This window comes from Protopterus annectens, chromosome 7.part0 (genome assembly GCF_019279795.1).
Source record: "Protopterus annectens isolate FY-2018-M chromosome 7.part0, PAN1.0, whole genome shotgun sequence".
NCBI lineage: Eukaryota > Metazoa > Chordata > Ceratodontiformes > Protopteridae > Protopterus > Protopterus annectens.
The window spans coordinates 404,447,291-404,468,902 of record NC_056739.1 but is presented as its reverse complement, the minus strand read 5'-3'; the positions used below and the strand labels follow the sequence as shown (position 1 = coordinate 404,468,902).

General features: G+C 46.6%; 1 protein-coding gene across 1 annotated transcript in view; it reads left to right on the top strand.

Annotated features, from left to right (window-relative positions):
- LOC122805962 (zinc finger CCCH domain-containing protein 11A-like) overlaps positions 1-21,612 on the top strand; it is a 1,052,395-nt gene that overhangs the window by 200,755 nt on the left and 830,028 nt on the right. The window contains exon 8 of the mRNA XM_044076203.1: positions 20,206-20,289. Coding sequence (XP_043932138.1) covers positions 20,206-20,289 — 84 coding nt within the window. The remainder of the gene's footprint in view (positions 1-20,205; positions 20,290-21,612) is intronic.

Genomic DNA, 21,612 nt, shown 5'->3' with positions numbered 1-21,612 from the left:
ATTTAAAATAAGCATACCTGCACATCCCAGTCAGGGAGTCTTGCAGAAGATACCTACGCTTCAAAGCAGGCTGCACGCACTATCAGTTCTCTGCACTGCCCTTTGCGAATATCCTGGGCGCAGTAGATAAGACAAAGTGCCTAGCTCCAGTTATTGCATTTTGCAGGCAAAGAAATATTCAGATATACCCATACCTGGACGATTGTCTAATTCAGGCAGAAAGCCAGGACATACTTTTGAATCATCTGGCCTTTGTACAAAGGGTTCTAACTTGTCTGGGGTACACCATAAATGAAAAGAAATCACACCTGGTACCCTGTCAACAAGTTATATTCCTGGGAGCAAGCTTGAATACAACATCCCAGATGGCTTACCTCACACCAGAGAAACAAATTCATTTAACAAACTACTTCAAACAAGTGGCCCCAAAATCCCTGCTATCTGCAAGACAAATACTGCAAACCTTGGGGTTCATGGCCTCCTGCATTCTTCTAATTCCTTATGCAAGACTGTATATGAGGAAACTACAGTGGTATCTAAAAAAGCCTATTGTGTCAACATTTTCAAGACCTGAAAACAATGATTCGTATCATACCTTGCCTACGCCTAGAGTTCCTTTGGTGGGCAGAGGCCTGCCACCAAAACAAGGGACTACCTTTCACACCACCCCCTGCCACCCTAATCCTAACAGCAGACACATCAGACTATGCATGGGGGGCTCACATGGCAAGGAAGTGCATTCAGGGCAAATGGAACCCAAGTCAAATGCACCTGCATATCGATCAAAAAGAAATGTTAGCTGTACAGAATGCTTTGACAGCCTTCAAGGACCCACATTCTTCCAACACAACTAATGGTAAAGAAGGATAACACCACTGTTATGTGGTACATAAACAAGCAGGGGGGTACACATTCTAACCCCATCTGCAGACTAGCCATGGCATTATGGAACACAGCCTTGAGCTACCATGTGCACCTACAAGCTCAATTTCCTCCAGGAAAATTAAATACACTGGCAGATGGACTAAGCAGAAACCTTATGGACCCACACGAGTGGAAACTGGAACCAAGGATTTTTAACATGTTGACAAGCAAATGGGGGAACCCAGATATAGACTTGTTTGCCTCTCCCCAGAACTACCAATTGGACAAATTTTGCAGAAGGACTCCCCACAAACAAGCCTGGAAAGTGGATGCCTGTCCTTCAGCTGGAAAAAACCTGTCTGTCTATGCCCCCCCCCCTCTGCGTCTGCTCTCCAAAGTACTACTAAAAATCAAACAGGACAAACCACGGATGATTTTGATTGCTCCAGACTGGCCGCGCCAGCACTGGCACCCCCTCATGCGCAGTGTGTCACGGTTATCTCCATGGTACCTGCTTAGACTCCTGCCCTGCTGTCTCAGCAGGAGAACCAGATTCTGCACCCTCAGCTTCTAACACTGAACCTTGCAGCCTGACTAATTACTTAATCTTTCCTTTACCATCCCTCAGCAAACCTGTTATGGATATCATTTTAGAGGCAAGGAGGCCTAGTACTAGAAAATCTTATGCTGAAAAGTGGAAAAGATTCTGTGCCTGGAATCAATCTCAAGGGATGAGCACAGCAGCGCCCAGTTTACCTCAGATTTTACAATACTCAACTGAGATGCTTCACAAGGGCCTGTCTTTTTCCTCCATTAAAATCCACACCTCAAGCCATTTCAGTTCATTATAACACAGAACCGCCCCTCTTCTCTCGTCCACTGCTCAGGCAGTTCCTCAGAGGAGCCAAAAGTTTGAGACCACCACCCAGGAGAGCTCCAACCCCAGCCTGGGACCTTAACTTTGTCTTGGAGAAACTCACTCTACATCCTTTCGAGCCAGCTGCTACTGCAGACTTAAAATGTCTTTCTTGGAAAGCAGCTTTCCTTTTAACAATCACTTCAGCTAGAAGGGTATCTGAATTATAGGCCCTTATGGCAGTGGAGCCCTTCATCATCTTTTATGCGGACAGGGTTTCCCCTCAGAACCAGTCCATCCTTCATGCCCAAGGTGGTATCCAGTGTGGCTCTTAATCGGACCATTCATTTGCCAACCTTCTTTCCCAATCCACAGAATAAAGGGGAATGGATACTGCATTCCTTAGATGTGCACAGACAACTTAGATTCTACTTGGACAGGACTAAACCTCAAAGGAAATCTGAACAACTGCTGGTGGCATTTGCTGCAGGGGCAGAGGGAAAGGCTATTTCAAAGCAAACCATTTCTAAATGGATAAGCCATTGCATTAATTTCTGCTATAAGCACCATGGAAAACCTATCCCCCAGGGGATCAGACCTCACTCCACCAGGGCTGCATCTACCTCTACAACCTTTCTCAGAGGCGTCCCTACCAGGGACATTCTAGAAGCTGCTACCTGGAGTTCTGTACATACTTTCAGCAAGCATTATCATTTGCCAATTTTCTCTAAATCCAGAGCTGGCTTTGCCACTGCAGTCTTGCAGGGCCTTATAGCTGGCCTTAATGCTATCTTAATTCCTCCTCCCAACCATATCTTTGGGAATCTGCCCAAATGTAATGACTGCAACAGTGAAACAGGAAGAACATAGTACAGTTGTGTACACTTACCATAAATGTAGATGTTAGAGTGTATTCACTGTTGCAGTCCTGGTTACCCTCCCTCCAGCCCCCTAACTTCTTTTGGCTATATCTCTACTTTCCTTTACTATGCTTAAAAGCCTTTTTGGTGTATTTGCTTTTTTGTTGGAGGTATATCTTTGTGCTTTTATATTTGATTGCTCCCCATTAGGGGGGCACCTGACATCCGGGGGAAGAAAAACTGATGTAATGGCATCGGCTGCATGTTTTATACCCCTGACGACCTGACGTCATGGAAGAAGGGACAGCAACCGACGCAGGACCAAAGACTTTGTTAATCAGGCCAGCTGAGGGCTACTGCAAGCAGATAACCCAAATGTAATGACTGCAACAGTGAATACACTCTCTAACATCTACATTTATGGTAAGTGTACAAAACTGTACTTCTATATTTTTATTCCCTTTCCTTTACCCTAGTATTTGTTAAGATTGTTCGATAGGGTTAAGGTAGGTGTGGTTTGAAGGTAGCTTTAGTCTTGTTCCCGCCCTTTGGTAGTTTAGTGTGTACAGCATTGTATTAGTTGTATGCAAGTTAGGTGCTAGATTAGATTTGTAGATTTTTCTTATTGTCTGTGATTCCTTCATTCCCTGGCATGGACAAGGAGAAAGGTTTATAAAAAAGTGTGTGACATGGGGTGACAAATTACTGTCCCAAGATGCATAAGATGGGTGGTGTTTTTTTTGCCTTGGCACCTCGCACTCTGACAAGTGCTCCATTTGTGCAGGTTTAGGTACCCAGGCTCTGAATGAGCGTGAGGCTAAAATAGTTCTGAAGGGGTTGTTGCCTGCCAGAGATCTTCTGGCTAGTCTCCCCAGAAAGGTGAAAAGTTGTGAGCAGAGGTTAGTCAAGGAGTGCCCTAAGGAACCTAAATTGCAGAGCATGGACAGGGAGACCACAAAAAGGGGATTCCTCCTTTTGACCAGCTGAATCTGAAGATTCAAAGGCCTTTGGCTTCCAGGCTTGTTGATGCCTGGCTTGGACCCTGCTTCTTGGACCTGGTCTTCCGCAGCACCAATGTTGGGGAAGGTGGTGTCCCCAGCTTCAAGTATACCCAGTCCATTTTTGATTACTGGGGCAATTTCAGACAGGGTTCCTTCTCATTTTTCTCCCTCTCCTTATGAAATGTTCACCACAGTCCTCTCCCTGTCTGCATCGGATTTTAGCGCCACCAGTTCAGATCCATTTGCTGTTCAGCAGGCCTCCAATCCCCCATCAGTAGCGTCAATTGTTTGATCTGTCCACATGGCCGGGAGCCTAGGGTCTACAGATATGGAGCAACTGATGTGGTCCTTCTTACAGGCCCAGATTCACTTGGTTGTTCTTCCTTTAGCCAGGGTGAAAGACCTGAGATGTCCACTGTATCCAGTGTTCTACCTCTGTTGGGCCATTTGGATCCAGGGAATGCAGATCTGGTTGTCTTGCCACTGCCAGGGTCAGGTCTGATGGCTTAGCCAATTCAGGCTTTGACTTCTACATTGGAGTGTTTGCTCTTATGATTGTAAGATGGTCCAGGAGATGTCTGCGATTCTGGCAGTGAGCCAGTCATTACCCAGTTCAGAGCACTATCCTTTGGTCTCACCACTGCCCTCCTAGTGTTCACCAAGTGCTTAGCAGTTGATGTTAAGTTGTCAGTCTCGCCTTCATTCTTGCTGGATGGGTTCGGAGCTGATCCTCGGCTCCGACTCGGCACTTCTAAGCTCGAGAGCTAATTTTACCAGCTTGAGGCAACCCTATATCCCATGATGCAAGGCAGAGACTACCCAGATCTCGTTTGCCGCTCGCTTACGAGGTGCCTCTTTTACCAGCTCTAGGTAAGTTTTCTTCATATTAAGACTTTGTCTCATCCCTTTTAAATTTCATAACCTTAGTTTTGTGAACCTTGATGTTTATTTTAACCCTATTCCCGTTAGTGTTCCCTTTTTTTTCGGGTTATTTATCCCCTTCCCTAAGTTAGGCCTTAGGCCTTCCCCTTTCCTAAATTTTTCCTGTCAGGGATTCTGTGTATGTTTGAGTGTGTTGTATCCCTGTTTAGTTTAGATTATTGGATTGGGTGTTTTTTGTGTGTGTGTCTGTGTTTTCTTTGTCACTTGTGTTTCCTCGACACAGTTATGTCGAAGGACACAAAGGTCTCAGGCTTCAAGAAGTGTGACTCGTGCTGTTAGAAGATGTCTCTGACAGACGGTCACACTTCTTGTGTTTACTGCCTGGGACCTCTGCACCTGCAGGACTCTTGTGCTATCTGTCATGCCTTCAGCCCAAGAGTCCTGCAGGAGCGCAGAAATAAATTAATATTGAGGGGCTTATTAAAGCCTGAGAGCTCCCCGACTAAGTCGGCTCCGGGGAAGCCCTCGAAACCTGTCAAGCCTTCGGCTGCAAATCCCAAGCCGTCGGCTACTGGTTCTGCTTCTTCAGTGTCGAGATCGGCTCTGGCTGGAGCAGATCCTTCCATTTTAGAAGTCACAGTATCGGCTCCATCCGGCGCCGATACTGCCAGATCTGGACACTCCGTGTCGGCTCCGGCTGGAGCCGACGTATCCTTGGCTCCTTTGGCTCCACCTATCTCTAAAAAGAGATCCCGATCCCCCTCATTGGAATCTATACGTTCGGCTCCGAGATCACCCCTGCTCTCAGAGCGGAGCCATCGGAGCCGTTCTTCTCTGTCGTCCAGGCTGTCTGATCACGACCTCGAGAGTGGTGAGTAGACTATTAAAGTCTCAGGCATTGGCCTAAATGCTCCATACCCCGTCTCAACAGACGGTGGCTATTTCACATCCACCTAACATTCCTCCTTCGACTCTCTTACAGAGCTCAGAGCCGGAGCTCCTCGGAGCTGTGACTGTTATAGCTTCGAAGCCGATACCACCCCATTCGGCTCCGTCGTCCTCTGCTCAGATTTCCTCCTTGAGGCCTTCATTGGAGGGATCCGGACGTCTGGTCTCCCTCGTCTGCTCCGAGGGGGCGAGTGGCATCGGACCCTTGTCCGACCCCGTTCTCCCCCTCGGGGCTTCGGCATTGGTGAGCTCAGCCCCGACATCTGCCTCGGAGCCTTCCCTCTCGGTGAGGCCTGGAGTTCCTATCTCTTCGGAGCGGGAACCTTCTGGTCTCTCTGATGGGGTAGCCTTCGAGGTGATGAGGAGTGTACTAGCCCCTGGGCATAGTAAACGGTCAGTTCCATCAGCTCCTCCCACTACAGTGCCTGCTGACGTCTCTTCCCACTCTCTTGCTCCCGGACCCAGAGATCCAATGCCTCAGGTTTCCCCATTGGGAATATATTCCTCTTCCGAGGCTTCTCCTGATCTGTCAGGTGAACCTCCTTGTAAGAGGACATGTAAGAGGAAACATCTAGACTCCCCCGAGTCTATTACATCTGATACTGACTTGAATGAGTCTGAGGGATCCCCAAGGTCTTCCTCTGAGGATGTCTCTTTCTCAGACATCCTTGAACTCCTTAAGCAGAGGGGGAACTGGCCCTCCCTTAATCCTTCCGAGGACGAGTCAGTATACCTGGAGGCGTTCGGATCTCGACCCTCCACCTCCTGGGTGTCTCTGCCTTTCGACCCTCTTATGGACGTGGTGGCTCGGAAGGCGTGGATGACCCCGGATTCGGTGGAACCTATTCCTAGGAGGCCTTCTAAATTCATTATGGTCCCACCTGATAGGCAATATTTGACAAAAGGTGTCCCGGTTGATGCCATGGTGGTGGCTGCAGCCACCAAGAAGGAACTAGATGATCCTTCAGTACCTGTCCATCCTCCTAACAAGGATTCTAGGACTATGGACAGGTACGGCAAGCGGATTTTTTCTTCAGCGACCTTTGCCATGCGATCGCTGAACTACTTGTGTCACTTCACCCGCCTTCAAAGAGATGTTCTTAAAGAGTTGGAAGAAGTTTTACAGGATCCGTCAGCTGCTGGGTCTCAGGATAAGATTAGCTCACAGCTAGGAATCCTAAACTCCATTGTTAACTCCTCCATGCGGCTCATTTCTTATGCAGCCGATGGAGCGAGTAGGGCCGCAGGCACAGGAGTGGCTTTAAGGCGTCAGTCCTGGATGCGGCTTTGTAATTTTGCAGACCCCTTCAAGGCGTCCTTCACAAACTCCCCTTTTGATGGTTCGACCCTCAAGTGAAAGACACTTTGACTAGATGCGAACAAGATGGCAAGACTCTTTCTGCCGTAGGAGTCCGTTTCTCCACCCCTTCAAGACCTTACCCAAAAGGTCAGAAGGGAGGGAAAATGTGGTTCTGCAAATCTCAAGGAGTCACGCCTGACGCACGAGGTCAGTTTACCCCCAGAGGCAGAGGGGGTAACAACAGACGCCACCCTAGGGGCAGAGGGGGTCCGCAGAATCAGGGTAGCAGAGAGCCTCTTTCTGACAAACCCTTCCAGCATCCCTGAGATGTTGCCCGATTGTCCATCTTCGGAGGCAGTCGGGGGAAGATTATCGCTGTACCCAATAGCCTGGCTTTCCCTTTCTCAAGACAAATGGGTACAGTCGATTATATCCGAGGGTTACAAAATTCCCTTTATTCAAACCCCAATTCAGCAAAAGGGAACCCTTCCAGACGTTCCACCCGTCTAAGGGAACTTAGCAGTACCAGAGATATCAAAACTGCTAGCAAAAAGAGCCATCCAGCCAGTCCCAGCAGACCAAATAGGATCCGGAATCTACTCAAGGTTCTTTTTAGTACCAAAAAAGACAGGGGACTGGAGACCAATATTAGATCTGAGCAATCTAAATAAGTTTGTAAAGAAAACAAGATTCTGGATGGTCACGCTTCAGTCCATTCTACCCTTTCTGGGCAAGGACAATTGGATGTGCTCGGTAGATCTTCAGGATGCGTACTATCACATAAAATTCACAGGCGCTCCAGAAGATTTCTCTGCTTTCGGCTGGGGACCAGTCACTTCCAATTCAGGGCCCTGCCCTTTGGACTCACTACAGCCCCCAGAGTGTTCACCAAATGTATGGCAGCGGTTACGGCTCACCTGAGACGTCAAGGATTCCAGGTGTTTCCATATCTAGACGACTGGCTCCTCACTGCCACCACCAGGCATCAACTTCTCCAAGCCAGAGATTGCACCATTCACATTTGCAGAGGGCTATGGATTTCTATAAATTTCAAAAATCTGCCTTGTCGCCTTGTCAATCTATTACTTTTATAGCCGCAAATTTGGACACCGTATAACTTTCAGCAAAGTTAACAGACCAAAGTATCTTGGACATTCAAAGTTACGTCCAGGTGATTCTTCTCGGCAACAAAATTCAGGCCAGATTTCCTCTGAAAGAATTGGGTCTTATGGCGGCCGCCATAACACTTCTTCCCTTTGCCCGCTTTTACATGCGTCTTCTACAATGGATGATATTCGCCATCCAGGATAGAGGTGCTAGGGACGCGGTCCCATCCAGCAAGAATGAAGGCGAGATTGACAACTTAACATTAAGAAGTTATGTACCTACCATAATGTTCCATGTTAGTTGTCTTCTCTCTCCTTCTTTCTTGCGTCCCGCCCTCCATCCCCCTAGCCTGGTCAGACCGAGAAGATTATGCCTTTTCTCTTAAGAGGTTTTAGCCTTTTTTTTTTTAGCTAATAAGCTTCTAGTGTCACTAGATTAGGTTGATCCCTTTCAGAGGATTATGATGATTATGATTGTCATTTTTAGTATTGTTACCTTTTCTTCCTCCTCTACAGTTGGAAGAATATATTCCATAATTTCCTTAGCTACCAAACGAGATCTGGGTAGTCTCCGCTTTGCATCATGGGATATAGGGTTGCCTCAAGCTGATAAAATTAGCTCTCGAGCTTAGTAAGTGCCGAGTCGGAGCCGAGGATCGGCTCCGAACCCATCCAGCAAGAAAGAAGGCGAGAGAAGACAACTAACATGGAACTTTATGGTAGGTACATAACTTCTTATTACTGCAGTTGTGCTTGTCTTTAAGAATCACAATAAACTGTGAGAAATCCAGTCTACAGCCATTTCAAAATTTGGCATTCATAGAGTGTCCTTCAAATAGTGTCCCAAATAGCCTTGCTTTCAGCTCTCGGTGCGAGTTCCCTTTGTGCAGAACTGAATCATTTGCATCCAATGTTGTCTGCTGCATCTGGATTCAACCTGTAGGACTTCTCATCTGACACTGGCCAATTGTAAAGCTTTTAGCCTGTCTTATAGGTTCATAGGTAGGTACTAGGCTATCTGCCCGAAGGCATTTATAAGCCTAGCCGGAATATTTTGGCTTTTGCCGCCCCCTTACATTAGTTTCCTGTGTCTCTGTCCAGCAGAGCCATTGAAGTGAACCCTGGGATAAGCTTTCTGTTTCCCATCCACTCATCAAGGTTTCTCTTGAAGAGGGTTAGCGAGGAGCTCTGCCTAATGTAGATCGGAATCTTGTTCCCGAGCATGGGAAGTCTCTGGGACAGGAATCTATCTTTCCAGCACGTCCTATTTTTTGCTGTGGTGAGATTTCGATCCCTGGAGTGTGTGGCTTGAGGGGATATGGATTTCTTTAGGTGGAGCATGTCCATCAATTCTGGGTTGGACATGGCCTTGTATGTCAGGCAGAGATCACCTCTGAGTAGGTGGTATGCAACCGAGTACAGCTGGAGTTTCTTCAGTCGAGCTGCATAGGGCATCTGCTTGAGGCTAGTGATCCTCTTGATGAGGTACTTCTGTGGTCTTTCCAGTTGTTGCAGGTGTCTTGTAAGGTACATCCCAAATGGGGCATTGTACTCTGTGATGGGTCTGATGTGTGATGCGTGGAGGGGCCCAATGACCTTTTTCGATCTGGATGCAAACCCTTTTGTGATTAGGTGGGCTACATAGAAGGATTTTCTAACTACTTTGGAATTGTGATTATCAAAGGAGAGGTTACCATCTTCGTGGGTCCCCAGATCCCTTATTACATTTTCTGTATTTAGGGGGCTGCCACCTATGTGGTAGTTTGTGGGTACTTTGTTTTTTCCAAAGGGGATGACTATGCACTTTTTGACGTTTAGCTTGAGGCCATGGTTTTGACACCAGGTATCTGTCTCAGTGAGACCCTTTTGGAGGATGTCTGTGTCAGATGGAGAGTCAATTATAGCCCCTAGTTTGCAGTTGTCTGCGAACTTGGTCAGCCATAGTCCTCCTGTGCTTGCCTGTACCTCTCAGACGTATATGCTGAACAGGAGGGGTCCGAGGACTGAGCCCCGGGGAATGCCACTTGTAACCAGTTTAGAGTCAGACCTAGCTCCCGCAACTCTTACCATGTGGGTCCTGTCCATTAGCCAGTTGGCAGCCCATCTCGTGACATAGGGGTTTATGTTCAGGCTGGTGAGATTGTCTATAATAACTGAGTGGGGAATGGTGTCTATAATAACTGAGTGGGGAATGGTGTTGAAGGTCTTTGCGAGGTCTAGGTAGGCTGTGTGGGCCACCATCCCCTCATCTATAGCCTTGGTAATGGTCTCAAAGAAGTCCACCAGGTTTAAGAGGCATAATCTGCCTTTAACAAAGCCGAACTGGGTAGGGTCCAGTGTTTGGATGTTCCCAATGTCTCTGTTAATGAGATCCATGATGATGCACTCAATAGTTTTGCAGACCAAGCTAGTTAAGCTTATAGGGCTATAGTTCCCGGGGTCCGTTATGGAGTGGAATAACTGTTGCTGTGCGCCACTCCGTGGGCACGTAGCCTGTGGAGAGGCTGAGTTTAAACAGTGTGTTTAGGTGAGGGGTTAGTTCATCTTTGAGCTCGTGTAGGACGCAGCCTGGAACACTGTCCGGTCCCATTGATGCTGTGTGTTTGGCTTTGGAGAGGGTGGTCTGTGATTTCAGGGGCACTACATTCTTCTGGTATAGTTATGGGCCCTTTTGGAGGTGGGGGGTGAAGTTTGCACTGAACCTGTCTGCCAGGATGTTGGCTATATCTGTCTGTTCAGTGTATTTTGTGCCATTCTGCACTAACTCCAAGCAGATCTGTGAATTGCCACTTTGATTCTTGACATAGCTAAAGATTGCCTTGTGGTTATCTTTGGAGTCCATGGCAATTTTTCTTTCGAAGCTAGCCATGGATGATTTTATGAGGGAACGTAGTAGTTCTTGCTGATACTGATCAGGGATGTCTTCCCTTCTTGGGATTTTACTCTCTTATGTACTAGTTTCCTCTTCCTATTGTATAGCTTGTTTATGGCAGGGGTCCACCAGACATGGTTTCCTTTTCTTGGAGGAGTGAGACTTGGTTTTGTTTGGGATAGCATGATCCATGCATTCTTGTAGATGCCCGTAGAGTGCATTAGTAAAGGATTTTGCAGCTCGGACAGTGTTGTCCTTTAGCATGGGGGCTTTGAAACTTCCCACCTTGCAGAACCTTCCAGAAGGTTCCTCCCGAGTCAGAAGGGGGATCATAACTGATGCTGCTCTAGGGTCAAAGGCTGTCCGTAGAATCGGGGCTTCCATGGGGCTTTAGCTGGCATCCTTTTCAGTGATCCTAAAAGTTTGCTCAACTGCTTGCCTCTGAAGGCAGTTGGGGGTCGTCTAGCTCTCCACCCCAAAGTTTGGAAGGCTATTGCCTCAGATGCCTGGGTGTTGAGTGTGATATCCAGAGGTTATGTTATCCCCTTTACAGAAGTTATAAAAGGTCTCCTAAAATATCTCCCAAATGTTCCACCCCATCAGAGATGCTTCATAGTGGCAAAGATCCAACAGCTGTCCACAAATAGTCATCTGAGAGATCCTGCCAGACCAGATGGTATCGGGGTTTATTCCAGATTCTTTTTAGTGCAAAAGAAAAAAGGACCTTAGCTGAACCAGTCTGTTAAGACCAAGTTTTAGATAATCTCGTTGCAGTCCATATTACCTATTCAGAGAAAGGATGATTGGATGTGATCAGTAGACTTCAAAGATGCCTACTATCACATCAAGATAGATCGGCATTCTTGGAGGTTCCTTCGCCTCCATCTGGGAGCCAGTCACCATTAGTTTAGGGCTCTGCTATCATTTTGGTCTCACCACATCCCCCCCCCCCACTGTGTTACCAAGTGCATGGTAGTGGTCTCAGCCTGGCTCCAGGTGTAGGAATTTCATGTCTTCCCGTACCTGGACAATTGGCTCTTTACTGCTTCCACAAAGGCATCGTGATTTCAGCCAGGGATTCTCTACTTCAACTATGTGACAACTTGAGCAACACATTCAGTTACCGCAAATTGAGCTTTCAGCCTGTACAAGTCTTAGAGTTCATAGAGTGTCATCTGGACATGGTCCATCAGATTGCCGGTGCCCAAGCTCCAAAGTTTTTGGGCATTCCCAAGCCTCCAGCTTACACACTTGTAAAGCTTTTGGATCATGACAACATTGATAGGACTGGTTCCTCTAGCCAGATATTGCATGAGGCCCCAGCAATGGACATTGGTCGTTCAGTGGTCCCTTCTAATGCAGCCATTACTTTTCCCAGTGCAGCTAATGAGAGCATATCATGAGCAGATTCAGTGGTGGTTACAGTCTATGAGCAGATTCAGTGGTGGTTGCAGTCTTCAGTAGTAATACAAGGGAGACAGTTTGTAATTCCTTCTCCTTTGGCCACGATCACCACAGACACTTTCCTCCGTGGGTGGGGTGGGGAATTCTTAAGGGAGGACTGTTCAAGGGTCCCAGACTTCTGCAAAGGTTCACATTAACTTTCTGGAAGAGATGAGTGGTCTTCATAGTGTTGCAGGCTTTTCAGGATGCCCTCCCCAGAAGTTTCATGGTAGTACAGATGGACAAACATGTATGTCATCTGGTATCTCAGCAAACTGAGGGAACATGTTCTTACTCTCTTTGTTAGGAGGCCATGAGGATTTTGGCAGTGGGCGATCTCTTCTCAAGTGGTTTCTGGTGGCAGCACATATCTTGGGGAAGTCCCAACATTCTGGCCAACAGCCTCAGCAGGAGTATTCTATTGCCTCACAAGTGGTCCCTACATCTGACAGTGGCAGCTCAGATTTTTCAGCGCTGGGGCACCTGTCTGTGATTGTGACCTGTTTGTGTCCCTGTCTAACACCAGGTGTGACTACTGTTATGCCCTTGTTCCTCCTCTGGGATAGGCATCCCGGTATACTCTGACATTTGCTTGGTCCCCAGGTGTCCTTCAGGTTTACTCCACAGGTTCCCCTGATAGTGAAGCTTCTTCAAAAAGCAGCCTATTGCAGATCCTCACTGATCCTCATTGCCTCTTTTTGACCTCACCAGGTGTGGTTTTCCTTCCTTTGGTCTCTTCTGAAGTACCCCCACCATGGGTGTTGGATCCCATTCCTGATCTCCTCTCTCATCCAGCCGGGCTGGATTTCCCCCAGTCACCAGTCCCTCAAGTTTATCACATGGCTCCTCCAATTCTCTTGGTGGCTAGGAATCCCAAGCTTTCACAAGCAGTGGTTCATATATTGCCCTGTTCTCGAAGAATCCACTAGAAAAATGTATAGCGGTAAATTGAAGAGATTGGTTTTGTGGGTTGGAGGCTCAGGGACTTGATTCCATCTTGGCCCCCCTTAGAGTCAGTTTTGCATTTCTAGCTGAGCTGTTTGGCTCGAACACTAGCTTCTCTACAGTCAAGGTACGGTTAGCTTATGTGAAGATTTCCAAAGCTTTCCTTAATGGTACTTTTCTTTTTCATCCACCAGTATGGGATCTGATCACTTCCCCCTGGGTCTTCTTTCATTCTTCAGGTTCTGACTGCCCCCCCCCCCCCCTTAACCTTCAGTCTCGTATTTGAAGTTATTGTCTTGGAAAACCTTGTTTTGGGTGGAAATTACATCTGCCAGAAGTGTTTCAGAATTGCAAGCATTTGATTTTTCCTCTAGTAAGTTTCCATAAGAACAGGGTTCCTCGTCACGTGGACACTTACCCAGAATAAATATGGTGAATAACCTCAACAGCTCCATCTATCTTCGTGTCGTCCCCCCTTTCCAACAAAGGCAAATACCTTCTGCACTGTTTGGATGTGCATAGGCAAAAATTTTATTATGACCGTACCAAGTCTTTCAGGAAGTCTAGCCAGTAGTTTGTCTTCTCTTCAAAATCCAGGCTGGGCTCACCTGTTTCTAAAGTGACATTATCCAAGTGGCTTTCAGATTGTATTTTGTTTGCATGTTCTCTGAAAGGCAAGATTTTTCTACAAAATTCTAAAACTCATTGAACTAGGGCTGTAACTACTTCTACAGCTTTTCTTTCTAGAGGTCTATGGATGATATTTGCCCAACTACTACTTGGTTGAGCTACCATACTTTTGTGTCTCATTATAAGCTAGATATTCAATCCTGGTCCAGGGCTTCTTTTGGTTTTGCCGTGTTGTGGAGTATCCTTCCTTAATTCCCCGAGGAATTGTCTTGGTTGAGGACTCTGTCCTATGGGTTGAATCGAAAGTTACGTTGTCACCATAATGATAGATCCATGTTGCCTGTCTCTTCCTGGTTCAACCTTTCCACCTTCCTACATTTCTGCCCCTGATCTTGTTGATTTGGCAAGTCTTCTCTCTCTGATGACTGGACAGCAAGGGGTTCTTTCGTTATACTTGAGTCTGGCATTTCCTTGTCTGTTTTCCCTTGCATTTATGGAGGAAGTGGGGACTATTGGATATTGTATTTTAACTCTGGGGAGTTGATGGAGGCGTGGGGAGTTATGGGTAAGGAAGATGAGTCAAGATGGGCTAATGTCTTTAGAATCGGCTGGTGTCAGATCCGATGTCCCACAGGTTGATCCAAATGGAGACATAACACAGATCTGTCATTTATGGTGAGTAAATAATTTTTATTTTCCTGCCACAAACCTCCAGCCTCCATGGTTCTGAGACTTCTGGGTCATATGGCCACATTGATTTTTGCCTTATGCCCCTGACAAGGTACCATATGAGGATATAGTAGTGGACACTGTCAACTCAGTCTTTAACCCATCTCATGGATTTTCCGATTGTTCTGACAAACATTTGTCCTACACTGATAAGATGTTGGCCAGAATTTCCCCTGGTTTAAACAGGAGACAATTTGATGTTTTTCGTGTTTCACTGTTTCAGTCATCACACTTGGGTTATCTGCCTGCAGGTAGACCTCAGTCGGCCCGAATACCAGAGTCTTGGGATTTCTGCATCGGACGCTGTCGCCTCTTCCATGACGTCAGGTTGTCAGGGGTATAAAACATGCAGCCGATGCCATTACATCAGCTTTTCTTGCCGAGTGGAGCCCGAAGCAGAAGCAGTTCGCAAGTGCCGGTTGGCCGCTGCCTGAAATTTTCATTATTAGAGTTTCAGACCTGAAGTCTTCTAAAAGCTAAGTACCCCATTGGGGAATCCTTCTTTTTTCTTTGTCTAACCAATGTTGGAAAAAATTAATAATTGTCTTTCCTGTGGAAAGCAAATACCTCACAGAGATTTTTATTCTTACTGCGTCACCTGTTTAGGCCCAGACCACGACATTCCTCGCTGTCTGTTTTGTGTCCTGTTCAACACCCGAACTATTCGTCGGGCTATGTTTGTCACTAAATTCTTTCGCTCTCGTTCCCCGTATTCCAATATGGCACCAGTAAGCCATCCGACTATCGTTCTGAAGAAGCGTAAGGATAAAGACAGAGACAGACCGAATAGATCCATAACTGCTGACGACGCTTCCATTAAGCTAGTCGCCAGTCCGCAGGTACTCTGTGAGGTGCTTTTGCAGCCACTGATATCTGCTTCTATAGATTCGCAGGCCTCTACTGAGATCCATTTGGAGTCTGGTATGCCGCAAGATCGTTCTTCGACTATGGAACCTGCGGATGTCTCTACCTTGGATGTCCAGAGCCGCTGTGCAGGCACCGGCTTCTGAGGGTGTATTCAGGCCTTCCGATGTTCATATTAAACCAACGACTTCGTTTTAAACTAAAAGTGCAGAATTTCTCAGGCCCAGACTTCGCACTACGCCTAGGAAGCAGATGATCAAAGCGCATTCTCAGGCCCCCATGCCATAGAAACAAATGCTTAGAATGGCTGAAGACCTTATTACTTTAATAAGGGGAAGCCAGACTTCCCCGTCTAAAAGACAAAGAATTGATTTTCCTTCAGATTCTTCAGAGCATGAGTCTGATGACTCTGACCCTTCTGATTACCAGGACATACCTTTATCTACCTATGAGGATTCTGATACAGAGGATTCCATTCCCTCTGCTTCTCCACCAGTGAATTTTTCTTTCAGTGAAACCCTGTATACCCTCAGAGAGCATTTCTGCTGGGAGTGCCAGGACTACCCACAGTCTAAAAAGAGACTCTGGGAATTTTTAAACTTGCCTCAGCACACGCCTCTAGCTATCCCTCCTGTTCCGGAAATTGTAGATGATGTCTTCATGGAGTCCAGTCTTACCCCTGATGCTTTGCCACCAGCTCCCAGGAAACCTGACAGGTACTACAGAGTACCTGGCTCTCACAAATTTCTATTTAAGAATCCTACTACGGATCCAGAGACTATTTCCCAGGGACCTAAAGGCATTAAGGCTACAACAGCCAAAAACCCTACCCCTTCGGACAGGGATTCTTGGGCTTTAGACAGATTGGGTAAGAAGGTATACACCTCTGCTACTCTTGCCATCAGGACTTTAAATTGCCAGTTTCACATGTTAAAGTATCAGCAACATATTATGGAACTAATTAAACAAAAAATTGTGTTGATTCCTGATTGTGCAGAACATAAAGATTTAGGGTGGGGTGCTCACATAGCAGGCAAATGCGTTCAAGGCAAATGGAGCCCAAAACAAATGCACCTGCATATTAATCAAAAAGAAATGTTAGCTGTACAGAATGCACTGACGGCCTTCAAATACCTTATCTTTCCAGGGCAACAATTGGTAAAGACAGGCAACACCACAGTTATGTGGTATATAAACAAGCAGGGGGGAACTCATTCCTACCCACTCTGCAGGTTAGCCATAGCCCTGTTGAACACGGCCTTGAGCAATCAAGTGCACCTGCAAGCTCAATTCCTGACAGGCAAACTGAATTCACTGGCAGACGACTTGAGCAGAAATCTAATGGACCCACACGAATGGAAACTGGAACCCAAATCATTCAAGCTTCTGATCCACAGGTGGGAGGCACCAGAGGTGGACCTCTTTGCTTCCCCCAGAACCATCAGTTGAGCAAATTTTGCACCAGAACTCCCCACAGCCAAGCTTGGAAAGTGGATGCCCTGTCCTTTACATGGGAAAACCTCTCAATCTATGCCTTTCCCCCTCTGCCCCTCTTCTCGAAAGTTCTAAAGCTCAAACAGGACAAGCCAAGGACAATCCTGATTGCACCAGAATGGCCATGCCAACACTGGTACCCACTTTTACGCAGTCTGACAGTAGTACCACCTGCCTCAGACCCCTTTCCTGCTGTCCAAGCAGGAGGGCCAGATTTTTCATCCTCAGCTGCAAACCCTGAACCTAGCAGCCTGGCTCATCCCCTGACTGCATCACCAGCAACCCTCAGTCAACAGGTGCTGGATGTCATCCTTGAGGCAAGGAGGCCTAGTACTAAGAAATCCTATTCAGAAAAGTGGAAAAGATACTGTTTTTGGATCCAGTCTCAGGGAAGGGACACAACATATGCCCAACTTACCTCAAATCCTAAATTATCTGACAGAACTGCTCCACAAAGGCCTGTCCTTCTTTTCATTTAAGATTCATGCCTCTGCCATCTCGGCTCATTACAATACTGAGCTGCCCCTTTTCTCTCACCCTCTGGTCAAAGAGTTCTTGAAAGGAGCCAAAAATTTAAGCCCCCTCGAGGAGAGCTCCCACTCCAACCTAGTACTTTAACTTTGTATTGGAGAAGCTCACGCTTCCCCCCTTTGAGCCTGCTGCTACAGCAGAGTTAAAATTCTTCTCTTGGAAAACAGCCTTCTAGTCATCACTTCAGCAAGAAGAGTGTCTGAATTGCAGGCCCTTATGGCTGTGGAGCCCTTCATTATCATTATCTTCCATGCGGACAGGGTTTCCCTCAGGACTAACCCATCATTTATGCCCGAGGTGGTATCTAGTGCGGCTTTAAACCAATCCATTCATTTACCAATTTTTTCCCTAATCCTCAGAATAAAGGGGAAAGGATACTGCACTCCTTGGACATGCACAGGCAACTTAGGTTCTACCTTGACAGGACTAAACCTTTCAGAAAATCTGACCAGCTGCTACAGGGGCAGAGGGCAAGGCCATTTCAAAGCAAACCATTTCCAAGTGGATAGCACACTGCATCCATTTCTGCTACAAACACTATGAAAAACCTACCCCACAGGGGATCAGAACTCATTCCACTAGGGCTACCTCAACCTCTATAGCACTTCTCAGGGGAGTCCCTACCAGGGACATCCTGGAAGCTGCAACCTGGAGTTCTGTACACACCTTCACCAAGCATTACCACTTGCCTTTCTTTTCTAAATCCAGAGCTGGATTTGCCACAGCAGACTTACATGGCCTGCTAGCCAGCCCTAATACTTCTTGACTGCCTCCACCCTTCCTCAGCTTTCGGAATCAACCCAAGTGTGATGACTGCAACAGTGAAACACAAAACATATTGCAGTTGTGTACACTTACCATAAATGTAGATGTTCGAGTGTATTCACTGTTGCAGTCCTGGTTACCCTCCCTCCAGCCCCCTGACTTTTCTATACTTTATATAGCACGACAACACCACCACACTGAAATAAACAACTAGGATTCGAATGAAGTACAAACCAGTCAGTAAAAGCTGATTTAATTCTAGCGCCTTGGTCAAAACACCTTCTCGGAATACAAATTACACCTAACATTTCACTTATATACACACTATTTAATGAATTAATTGTGTTAATTGATATCTAATCTTTCCTTTAATGCAAACTTTTCCAATTTAATTCCCCATTAAATCCCATAGGGGCCAATGTATTAAACGTCAGAATGTAAAAAGTTTTTCCTTTAATACATTTTCACTCGCACAAAAGCAATTAATTTGTTCCAGAATACTTCCCTATACTTTATATCTATCCTCTCTATCCTCTTTTTGGCCATATCTTATGTCAGTGGTATTTACTTTTTAGTGGAAGTGTTCTACACCATGTAATTGCTCCCTATTTTGGGGGCTTCTGACTTCTGGGGCAAGAAAAACTGATGTAATGGCGTTGGCTGCATGTTTTGTACCCCTGACGACCTGACGTCATGGAAGAGGCGACAGCATTCAACGCAGAAGTTCCAAGACTCTGGTATTCGGGCCAACTGAGGGCTACCTGCAAGCAGATAACCCAAGTGTGATGACTGCAACAATGAATACACTCAAACATCTACATTTATGGTAAGTGTACACAACTGTTTCTTCCTCTTCCTCAGGGTGCAGTTACTATGGATGCCTCCATTCTGGGGTGAGAGGGCATTTCGAAGGGAAGACTGTCCAAGTGACTTGCTCTATGCCTGAGGCCAAACTTCACATCACTGTCTTGGAGATGAGACAACCCCTAGTGTTGCAGGCCTTTCAGGACCTTTCCAAGGATGTGATCTCTTTCTCATATGGGCAGTATGTTTGTGGTTTTGTACCTGAACAAAGAGGCGAACTTGGCCCTACCCTGTTTGCCGGGAATCTGATTGTGATAGTAGCCAATCTCTCAATGGTTTGTGATAGCAATGCACATCCCAGGGAAATTCAACATCTTAGCAGACAGACTGAGTAGAAACATTTATCCTCCCTCGTGAGGGGCCCTTGAATCCAAGGATAGCAATCTGGATTTTCTGGCCCTTTGTTGGAATGGATGGCAAGTACATCACAGTGCAAAGTGCAACAGCTTTTATGCCCTGGTTCCCCCAGTGGAGTAGCCACCCATGGACGCTTTTCTGTATGCTTGGCCCCCAGGTCTCCGGTTTGCTTATCCTCTTATTCTTCTCATAGTAAAGGTTGTTCAGAAAGCTGCCTGTTGCAAAGTGACTGTGATTCTTATTGCTCCTTTATGGTCCTGACAAGTTTGGTTCCTGTACCTCTGGCCTTATCTTTGTTATACTCTTTGGGTTCTAGATCCCATACCAGATCTGATAACTTGCCCAGTAGGAATTTCTCCACCCAGCCTCTTGACTGTTGAATTGAACACACATGGTTTCTCCAGATGTTCTTCGTGTTTCACTGTTGCAGTCATCACCTGTGGGTTATCCCTGCTGTGGTAGCCCTTAGCTGGCCCGAATACCAGAGTGAATGTTTTTGTGCGCTGGCTGCTGTCGCCTGTAGTCTGACGTCAGTGCTATAAAGTAAGGCAGCTGATGTCTTTACATCTGTCTTTTTTGCTGTGGGACCCGTAGCAGAAGTAGTTTGCACGAGTGCGGTTTGTTTGCTACCAGAAGTTGATTTTCAGCAGAAAACATCTAAAGCGAAGTACCCTTTTGGGGACTATTTTTTTTTTTCTTGCTCTAACCAATGTCCAAAAAAGTTAACAATTGTCTTGCCTGCGGAAAGCAGATCCCACACCGAGACTTTCATTCTTACTGCATCACTTGTTTAGAGCCAGACCACGGCATCCTTCGTTGCTGGTTCTGTGCTCTCTTTAATGCCAGAACCATTCGCCGTAGAGCTCTTTTTTTTTTTTTTTTTTTTTTTTGTAGACAATTATTTTCATATTCTGTCTTCGAATTTCAATATGGCGTCTGTCAGCCAGCAATCTGTGGATATTTCAAAAATACGTAGAGGTAAAGGTAGAGACAGGCCACACAAGGCTAAGCCTTCCGATGACGCTACTGCTAAGCAAGTCATCAGTTCTCTGGAATTCGGTGGGGCACTTTCTCGGCCCCTGATGCTTGACTTGCTATCTACGTAGGCCTCTGCTGAGACCCTTTCAGAGTCCGGTATGCCTCAGAAATCTACTTTGTCTTCTTAGCCTTTAGCTGTCTCTGCCTTGGTTGGGTCTGGAGCCACAATGCAGGCACTGGCTTCCAAGGAGACCTGTCACACTACCGAATCTAGACAAAAAAACCCGACGTCTTCGCATCCAGCTACTGTTTCTCAGAGATCGATGGATTCACTCGGGCCTAGAAGCCAGGCCACTTCTAGGAAATCTGCTTCTAGGCACCATCTTGCTACTGCTCCCCCACACCAAGCTCAAATGCTTAAAATGGCAGAGGATCTCATCTCCCTTATCCGAGGTACTCAGGCCCCCCACTCCTAAAAGGAAAAGGCATCCTTCTCCAGAAATTATGACAGACAAGAGTCTGAGGAATCTGATTATTCTGCTTTTGAAGAGGAACAACATCCCTTAACTGTTTATGAGGATTCAGATGCAGATGCAGAGGAGGCCATTCCCTTCTGCCTCCCCTCCAGAGGACCTCTCATTTGGGGAAACCCTTCATTTCCTCAGGGAACATTTCCAATGGGAATCTCAAGACTTCCCACAGTCTAAGAAAATACTTAGTTTCTGGTCCTGCCCCAGCACAGACCTCTGGCCATCCCACCTATTTTGGAAGTGGTGGATGATGTTTTCCATGAGTTCAGCTTAGCCCCTGATGCCCTGCCTCTTGTGCCAAGTAAACCTGTCTGGTACTACAGACTACTGGATTCTCACAAATAACTGTATAGGAATCCTGCTGCAGACCCAGAGGTCTGCTGCAGTCATTACACTAGGGTTATCCTGCCGTCAGGCGGTCCCGCAGTCGGCCAGAGTTCCAAAGTCTTGGTCCGGCGTTGGTTGCTGTCGCCTCCTCCCTGACGTCAGTGCGTCAGGGATATATAAGAAGCAGCCGATGCCATTTTCTTCAGTCTTTCTTGCCGCACGGTGCCCGAAGCAAAAGCAGTTCGCAAGTGCCGGTCGGCCGACTCCTGAGATATCTATTTCGAATTTCAGAACCGAAGTCTTCAATAAAAAGCTAAGTACCCCGTTGGGGAAACTTTTTCTTGCCTCAGACCGATGTCAGTGAAAGTTAATAATTGTATTTCTTGTGGGAAGCAAATACCTCCTAAGGATTTTCATTCTTACTGTATTCCATGCCTAGGCCCAGATCATGACGTCACTAGTTGCC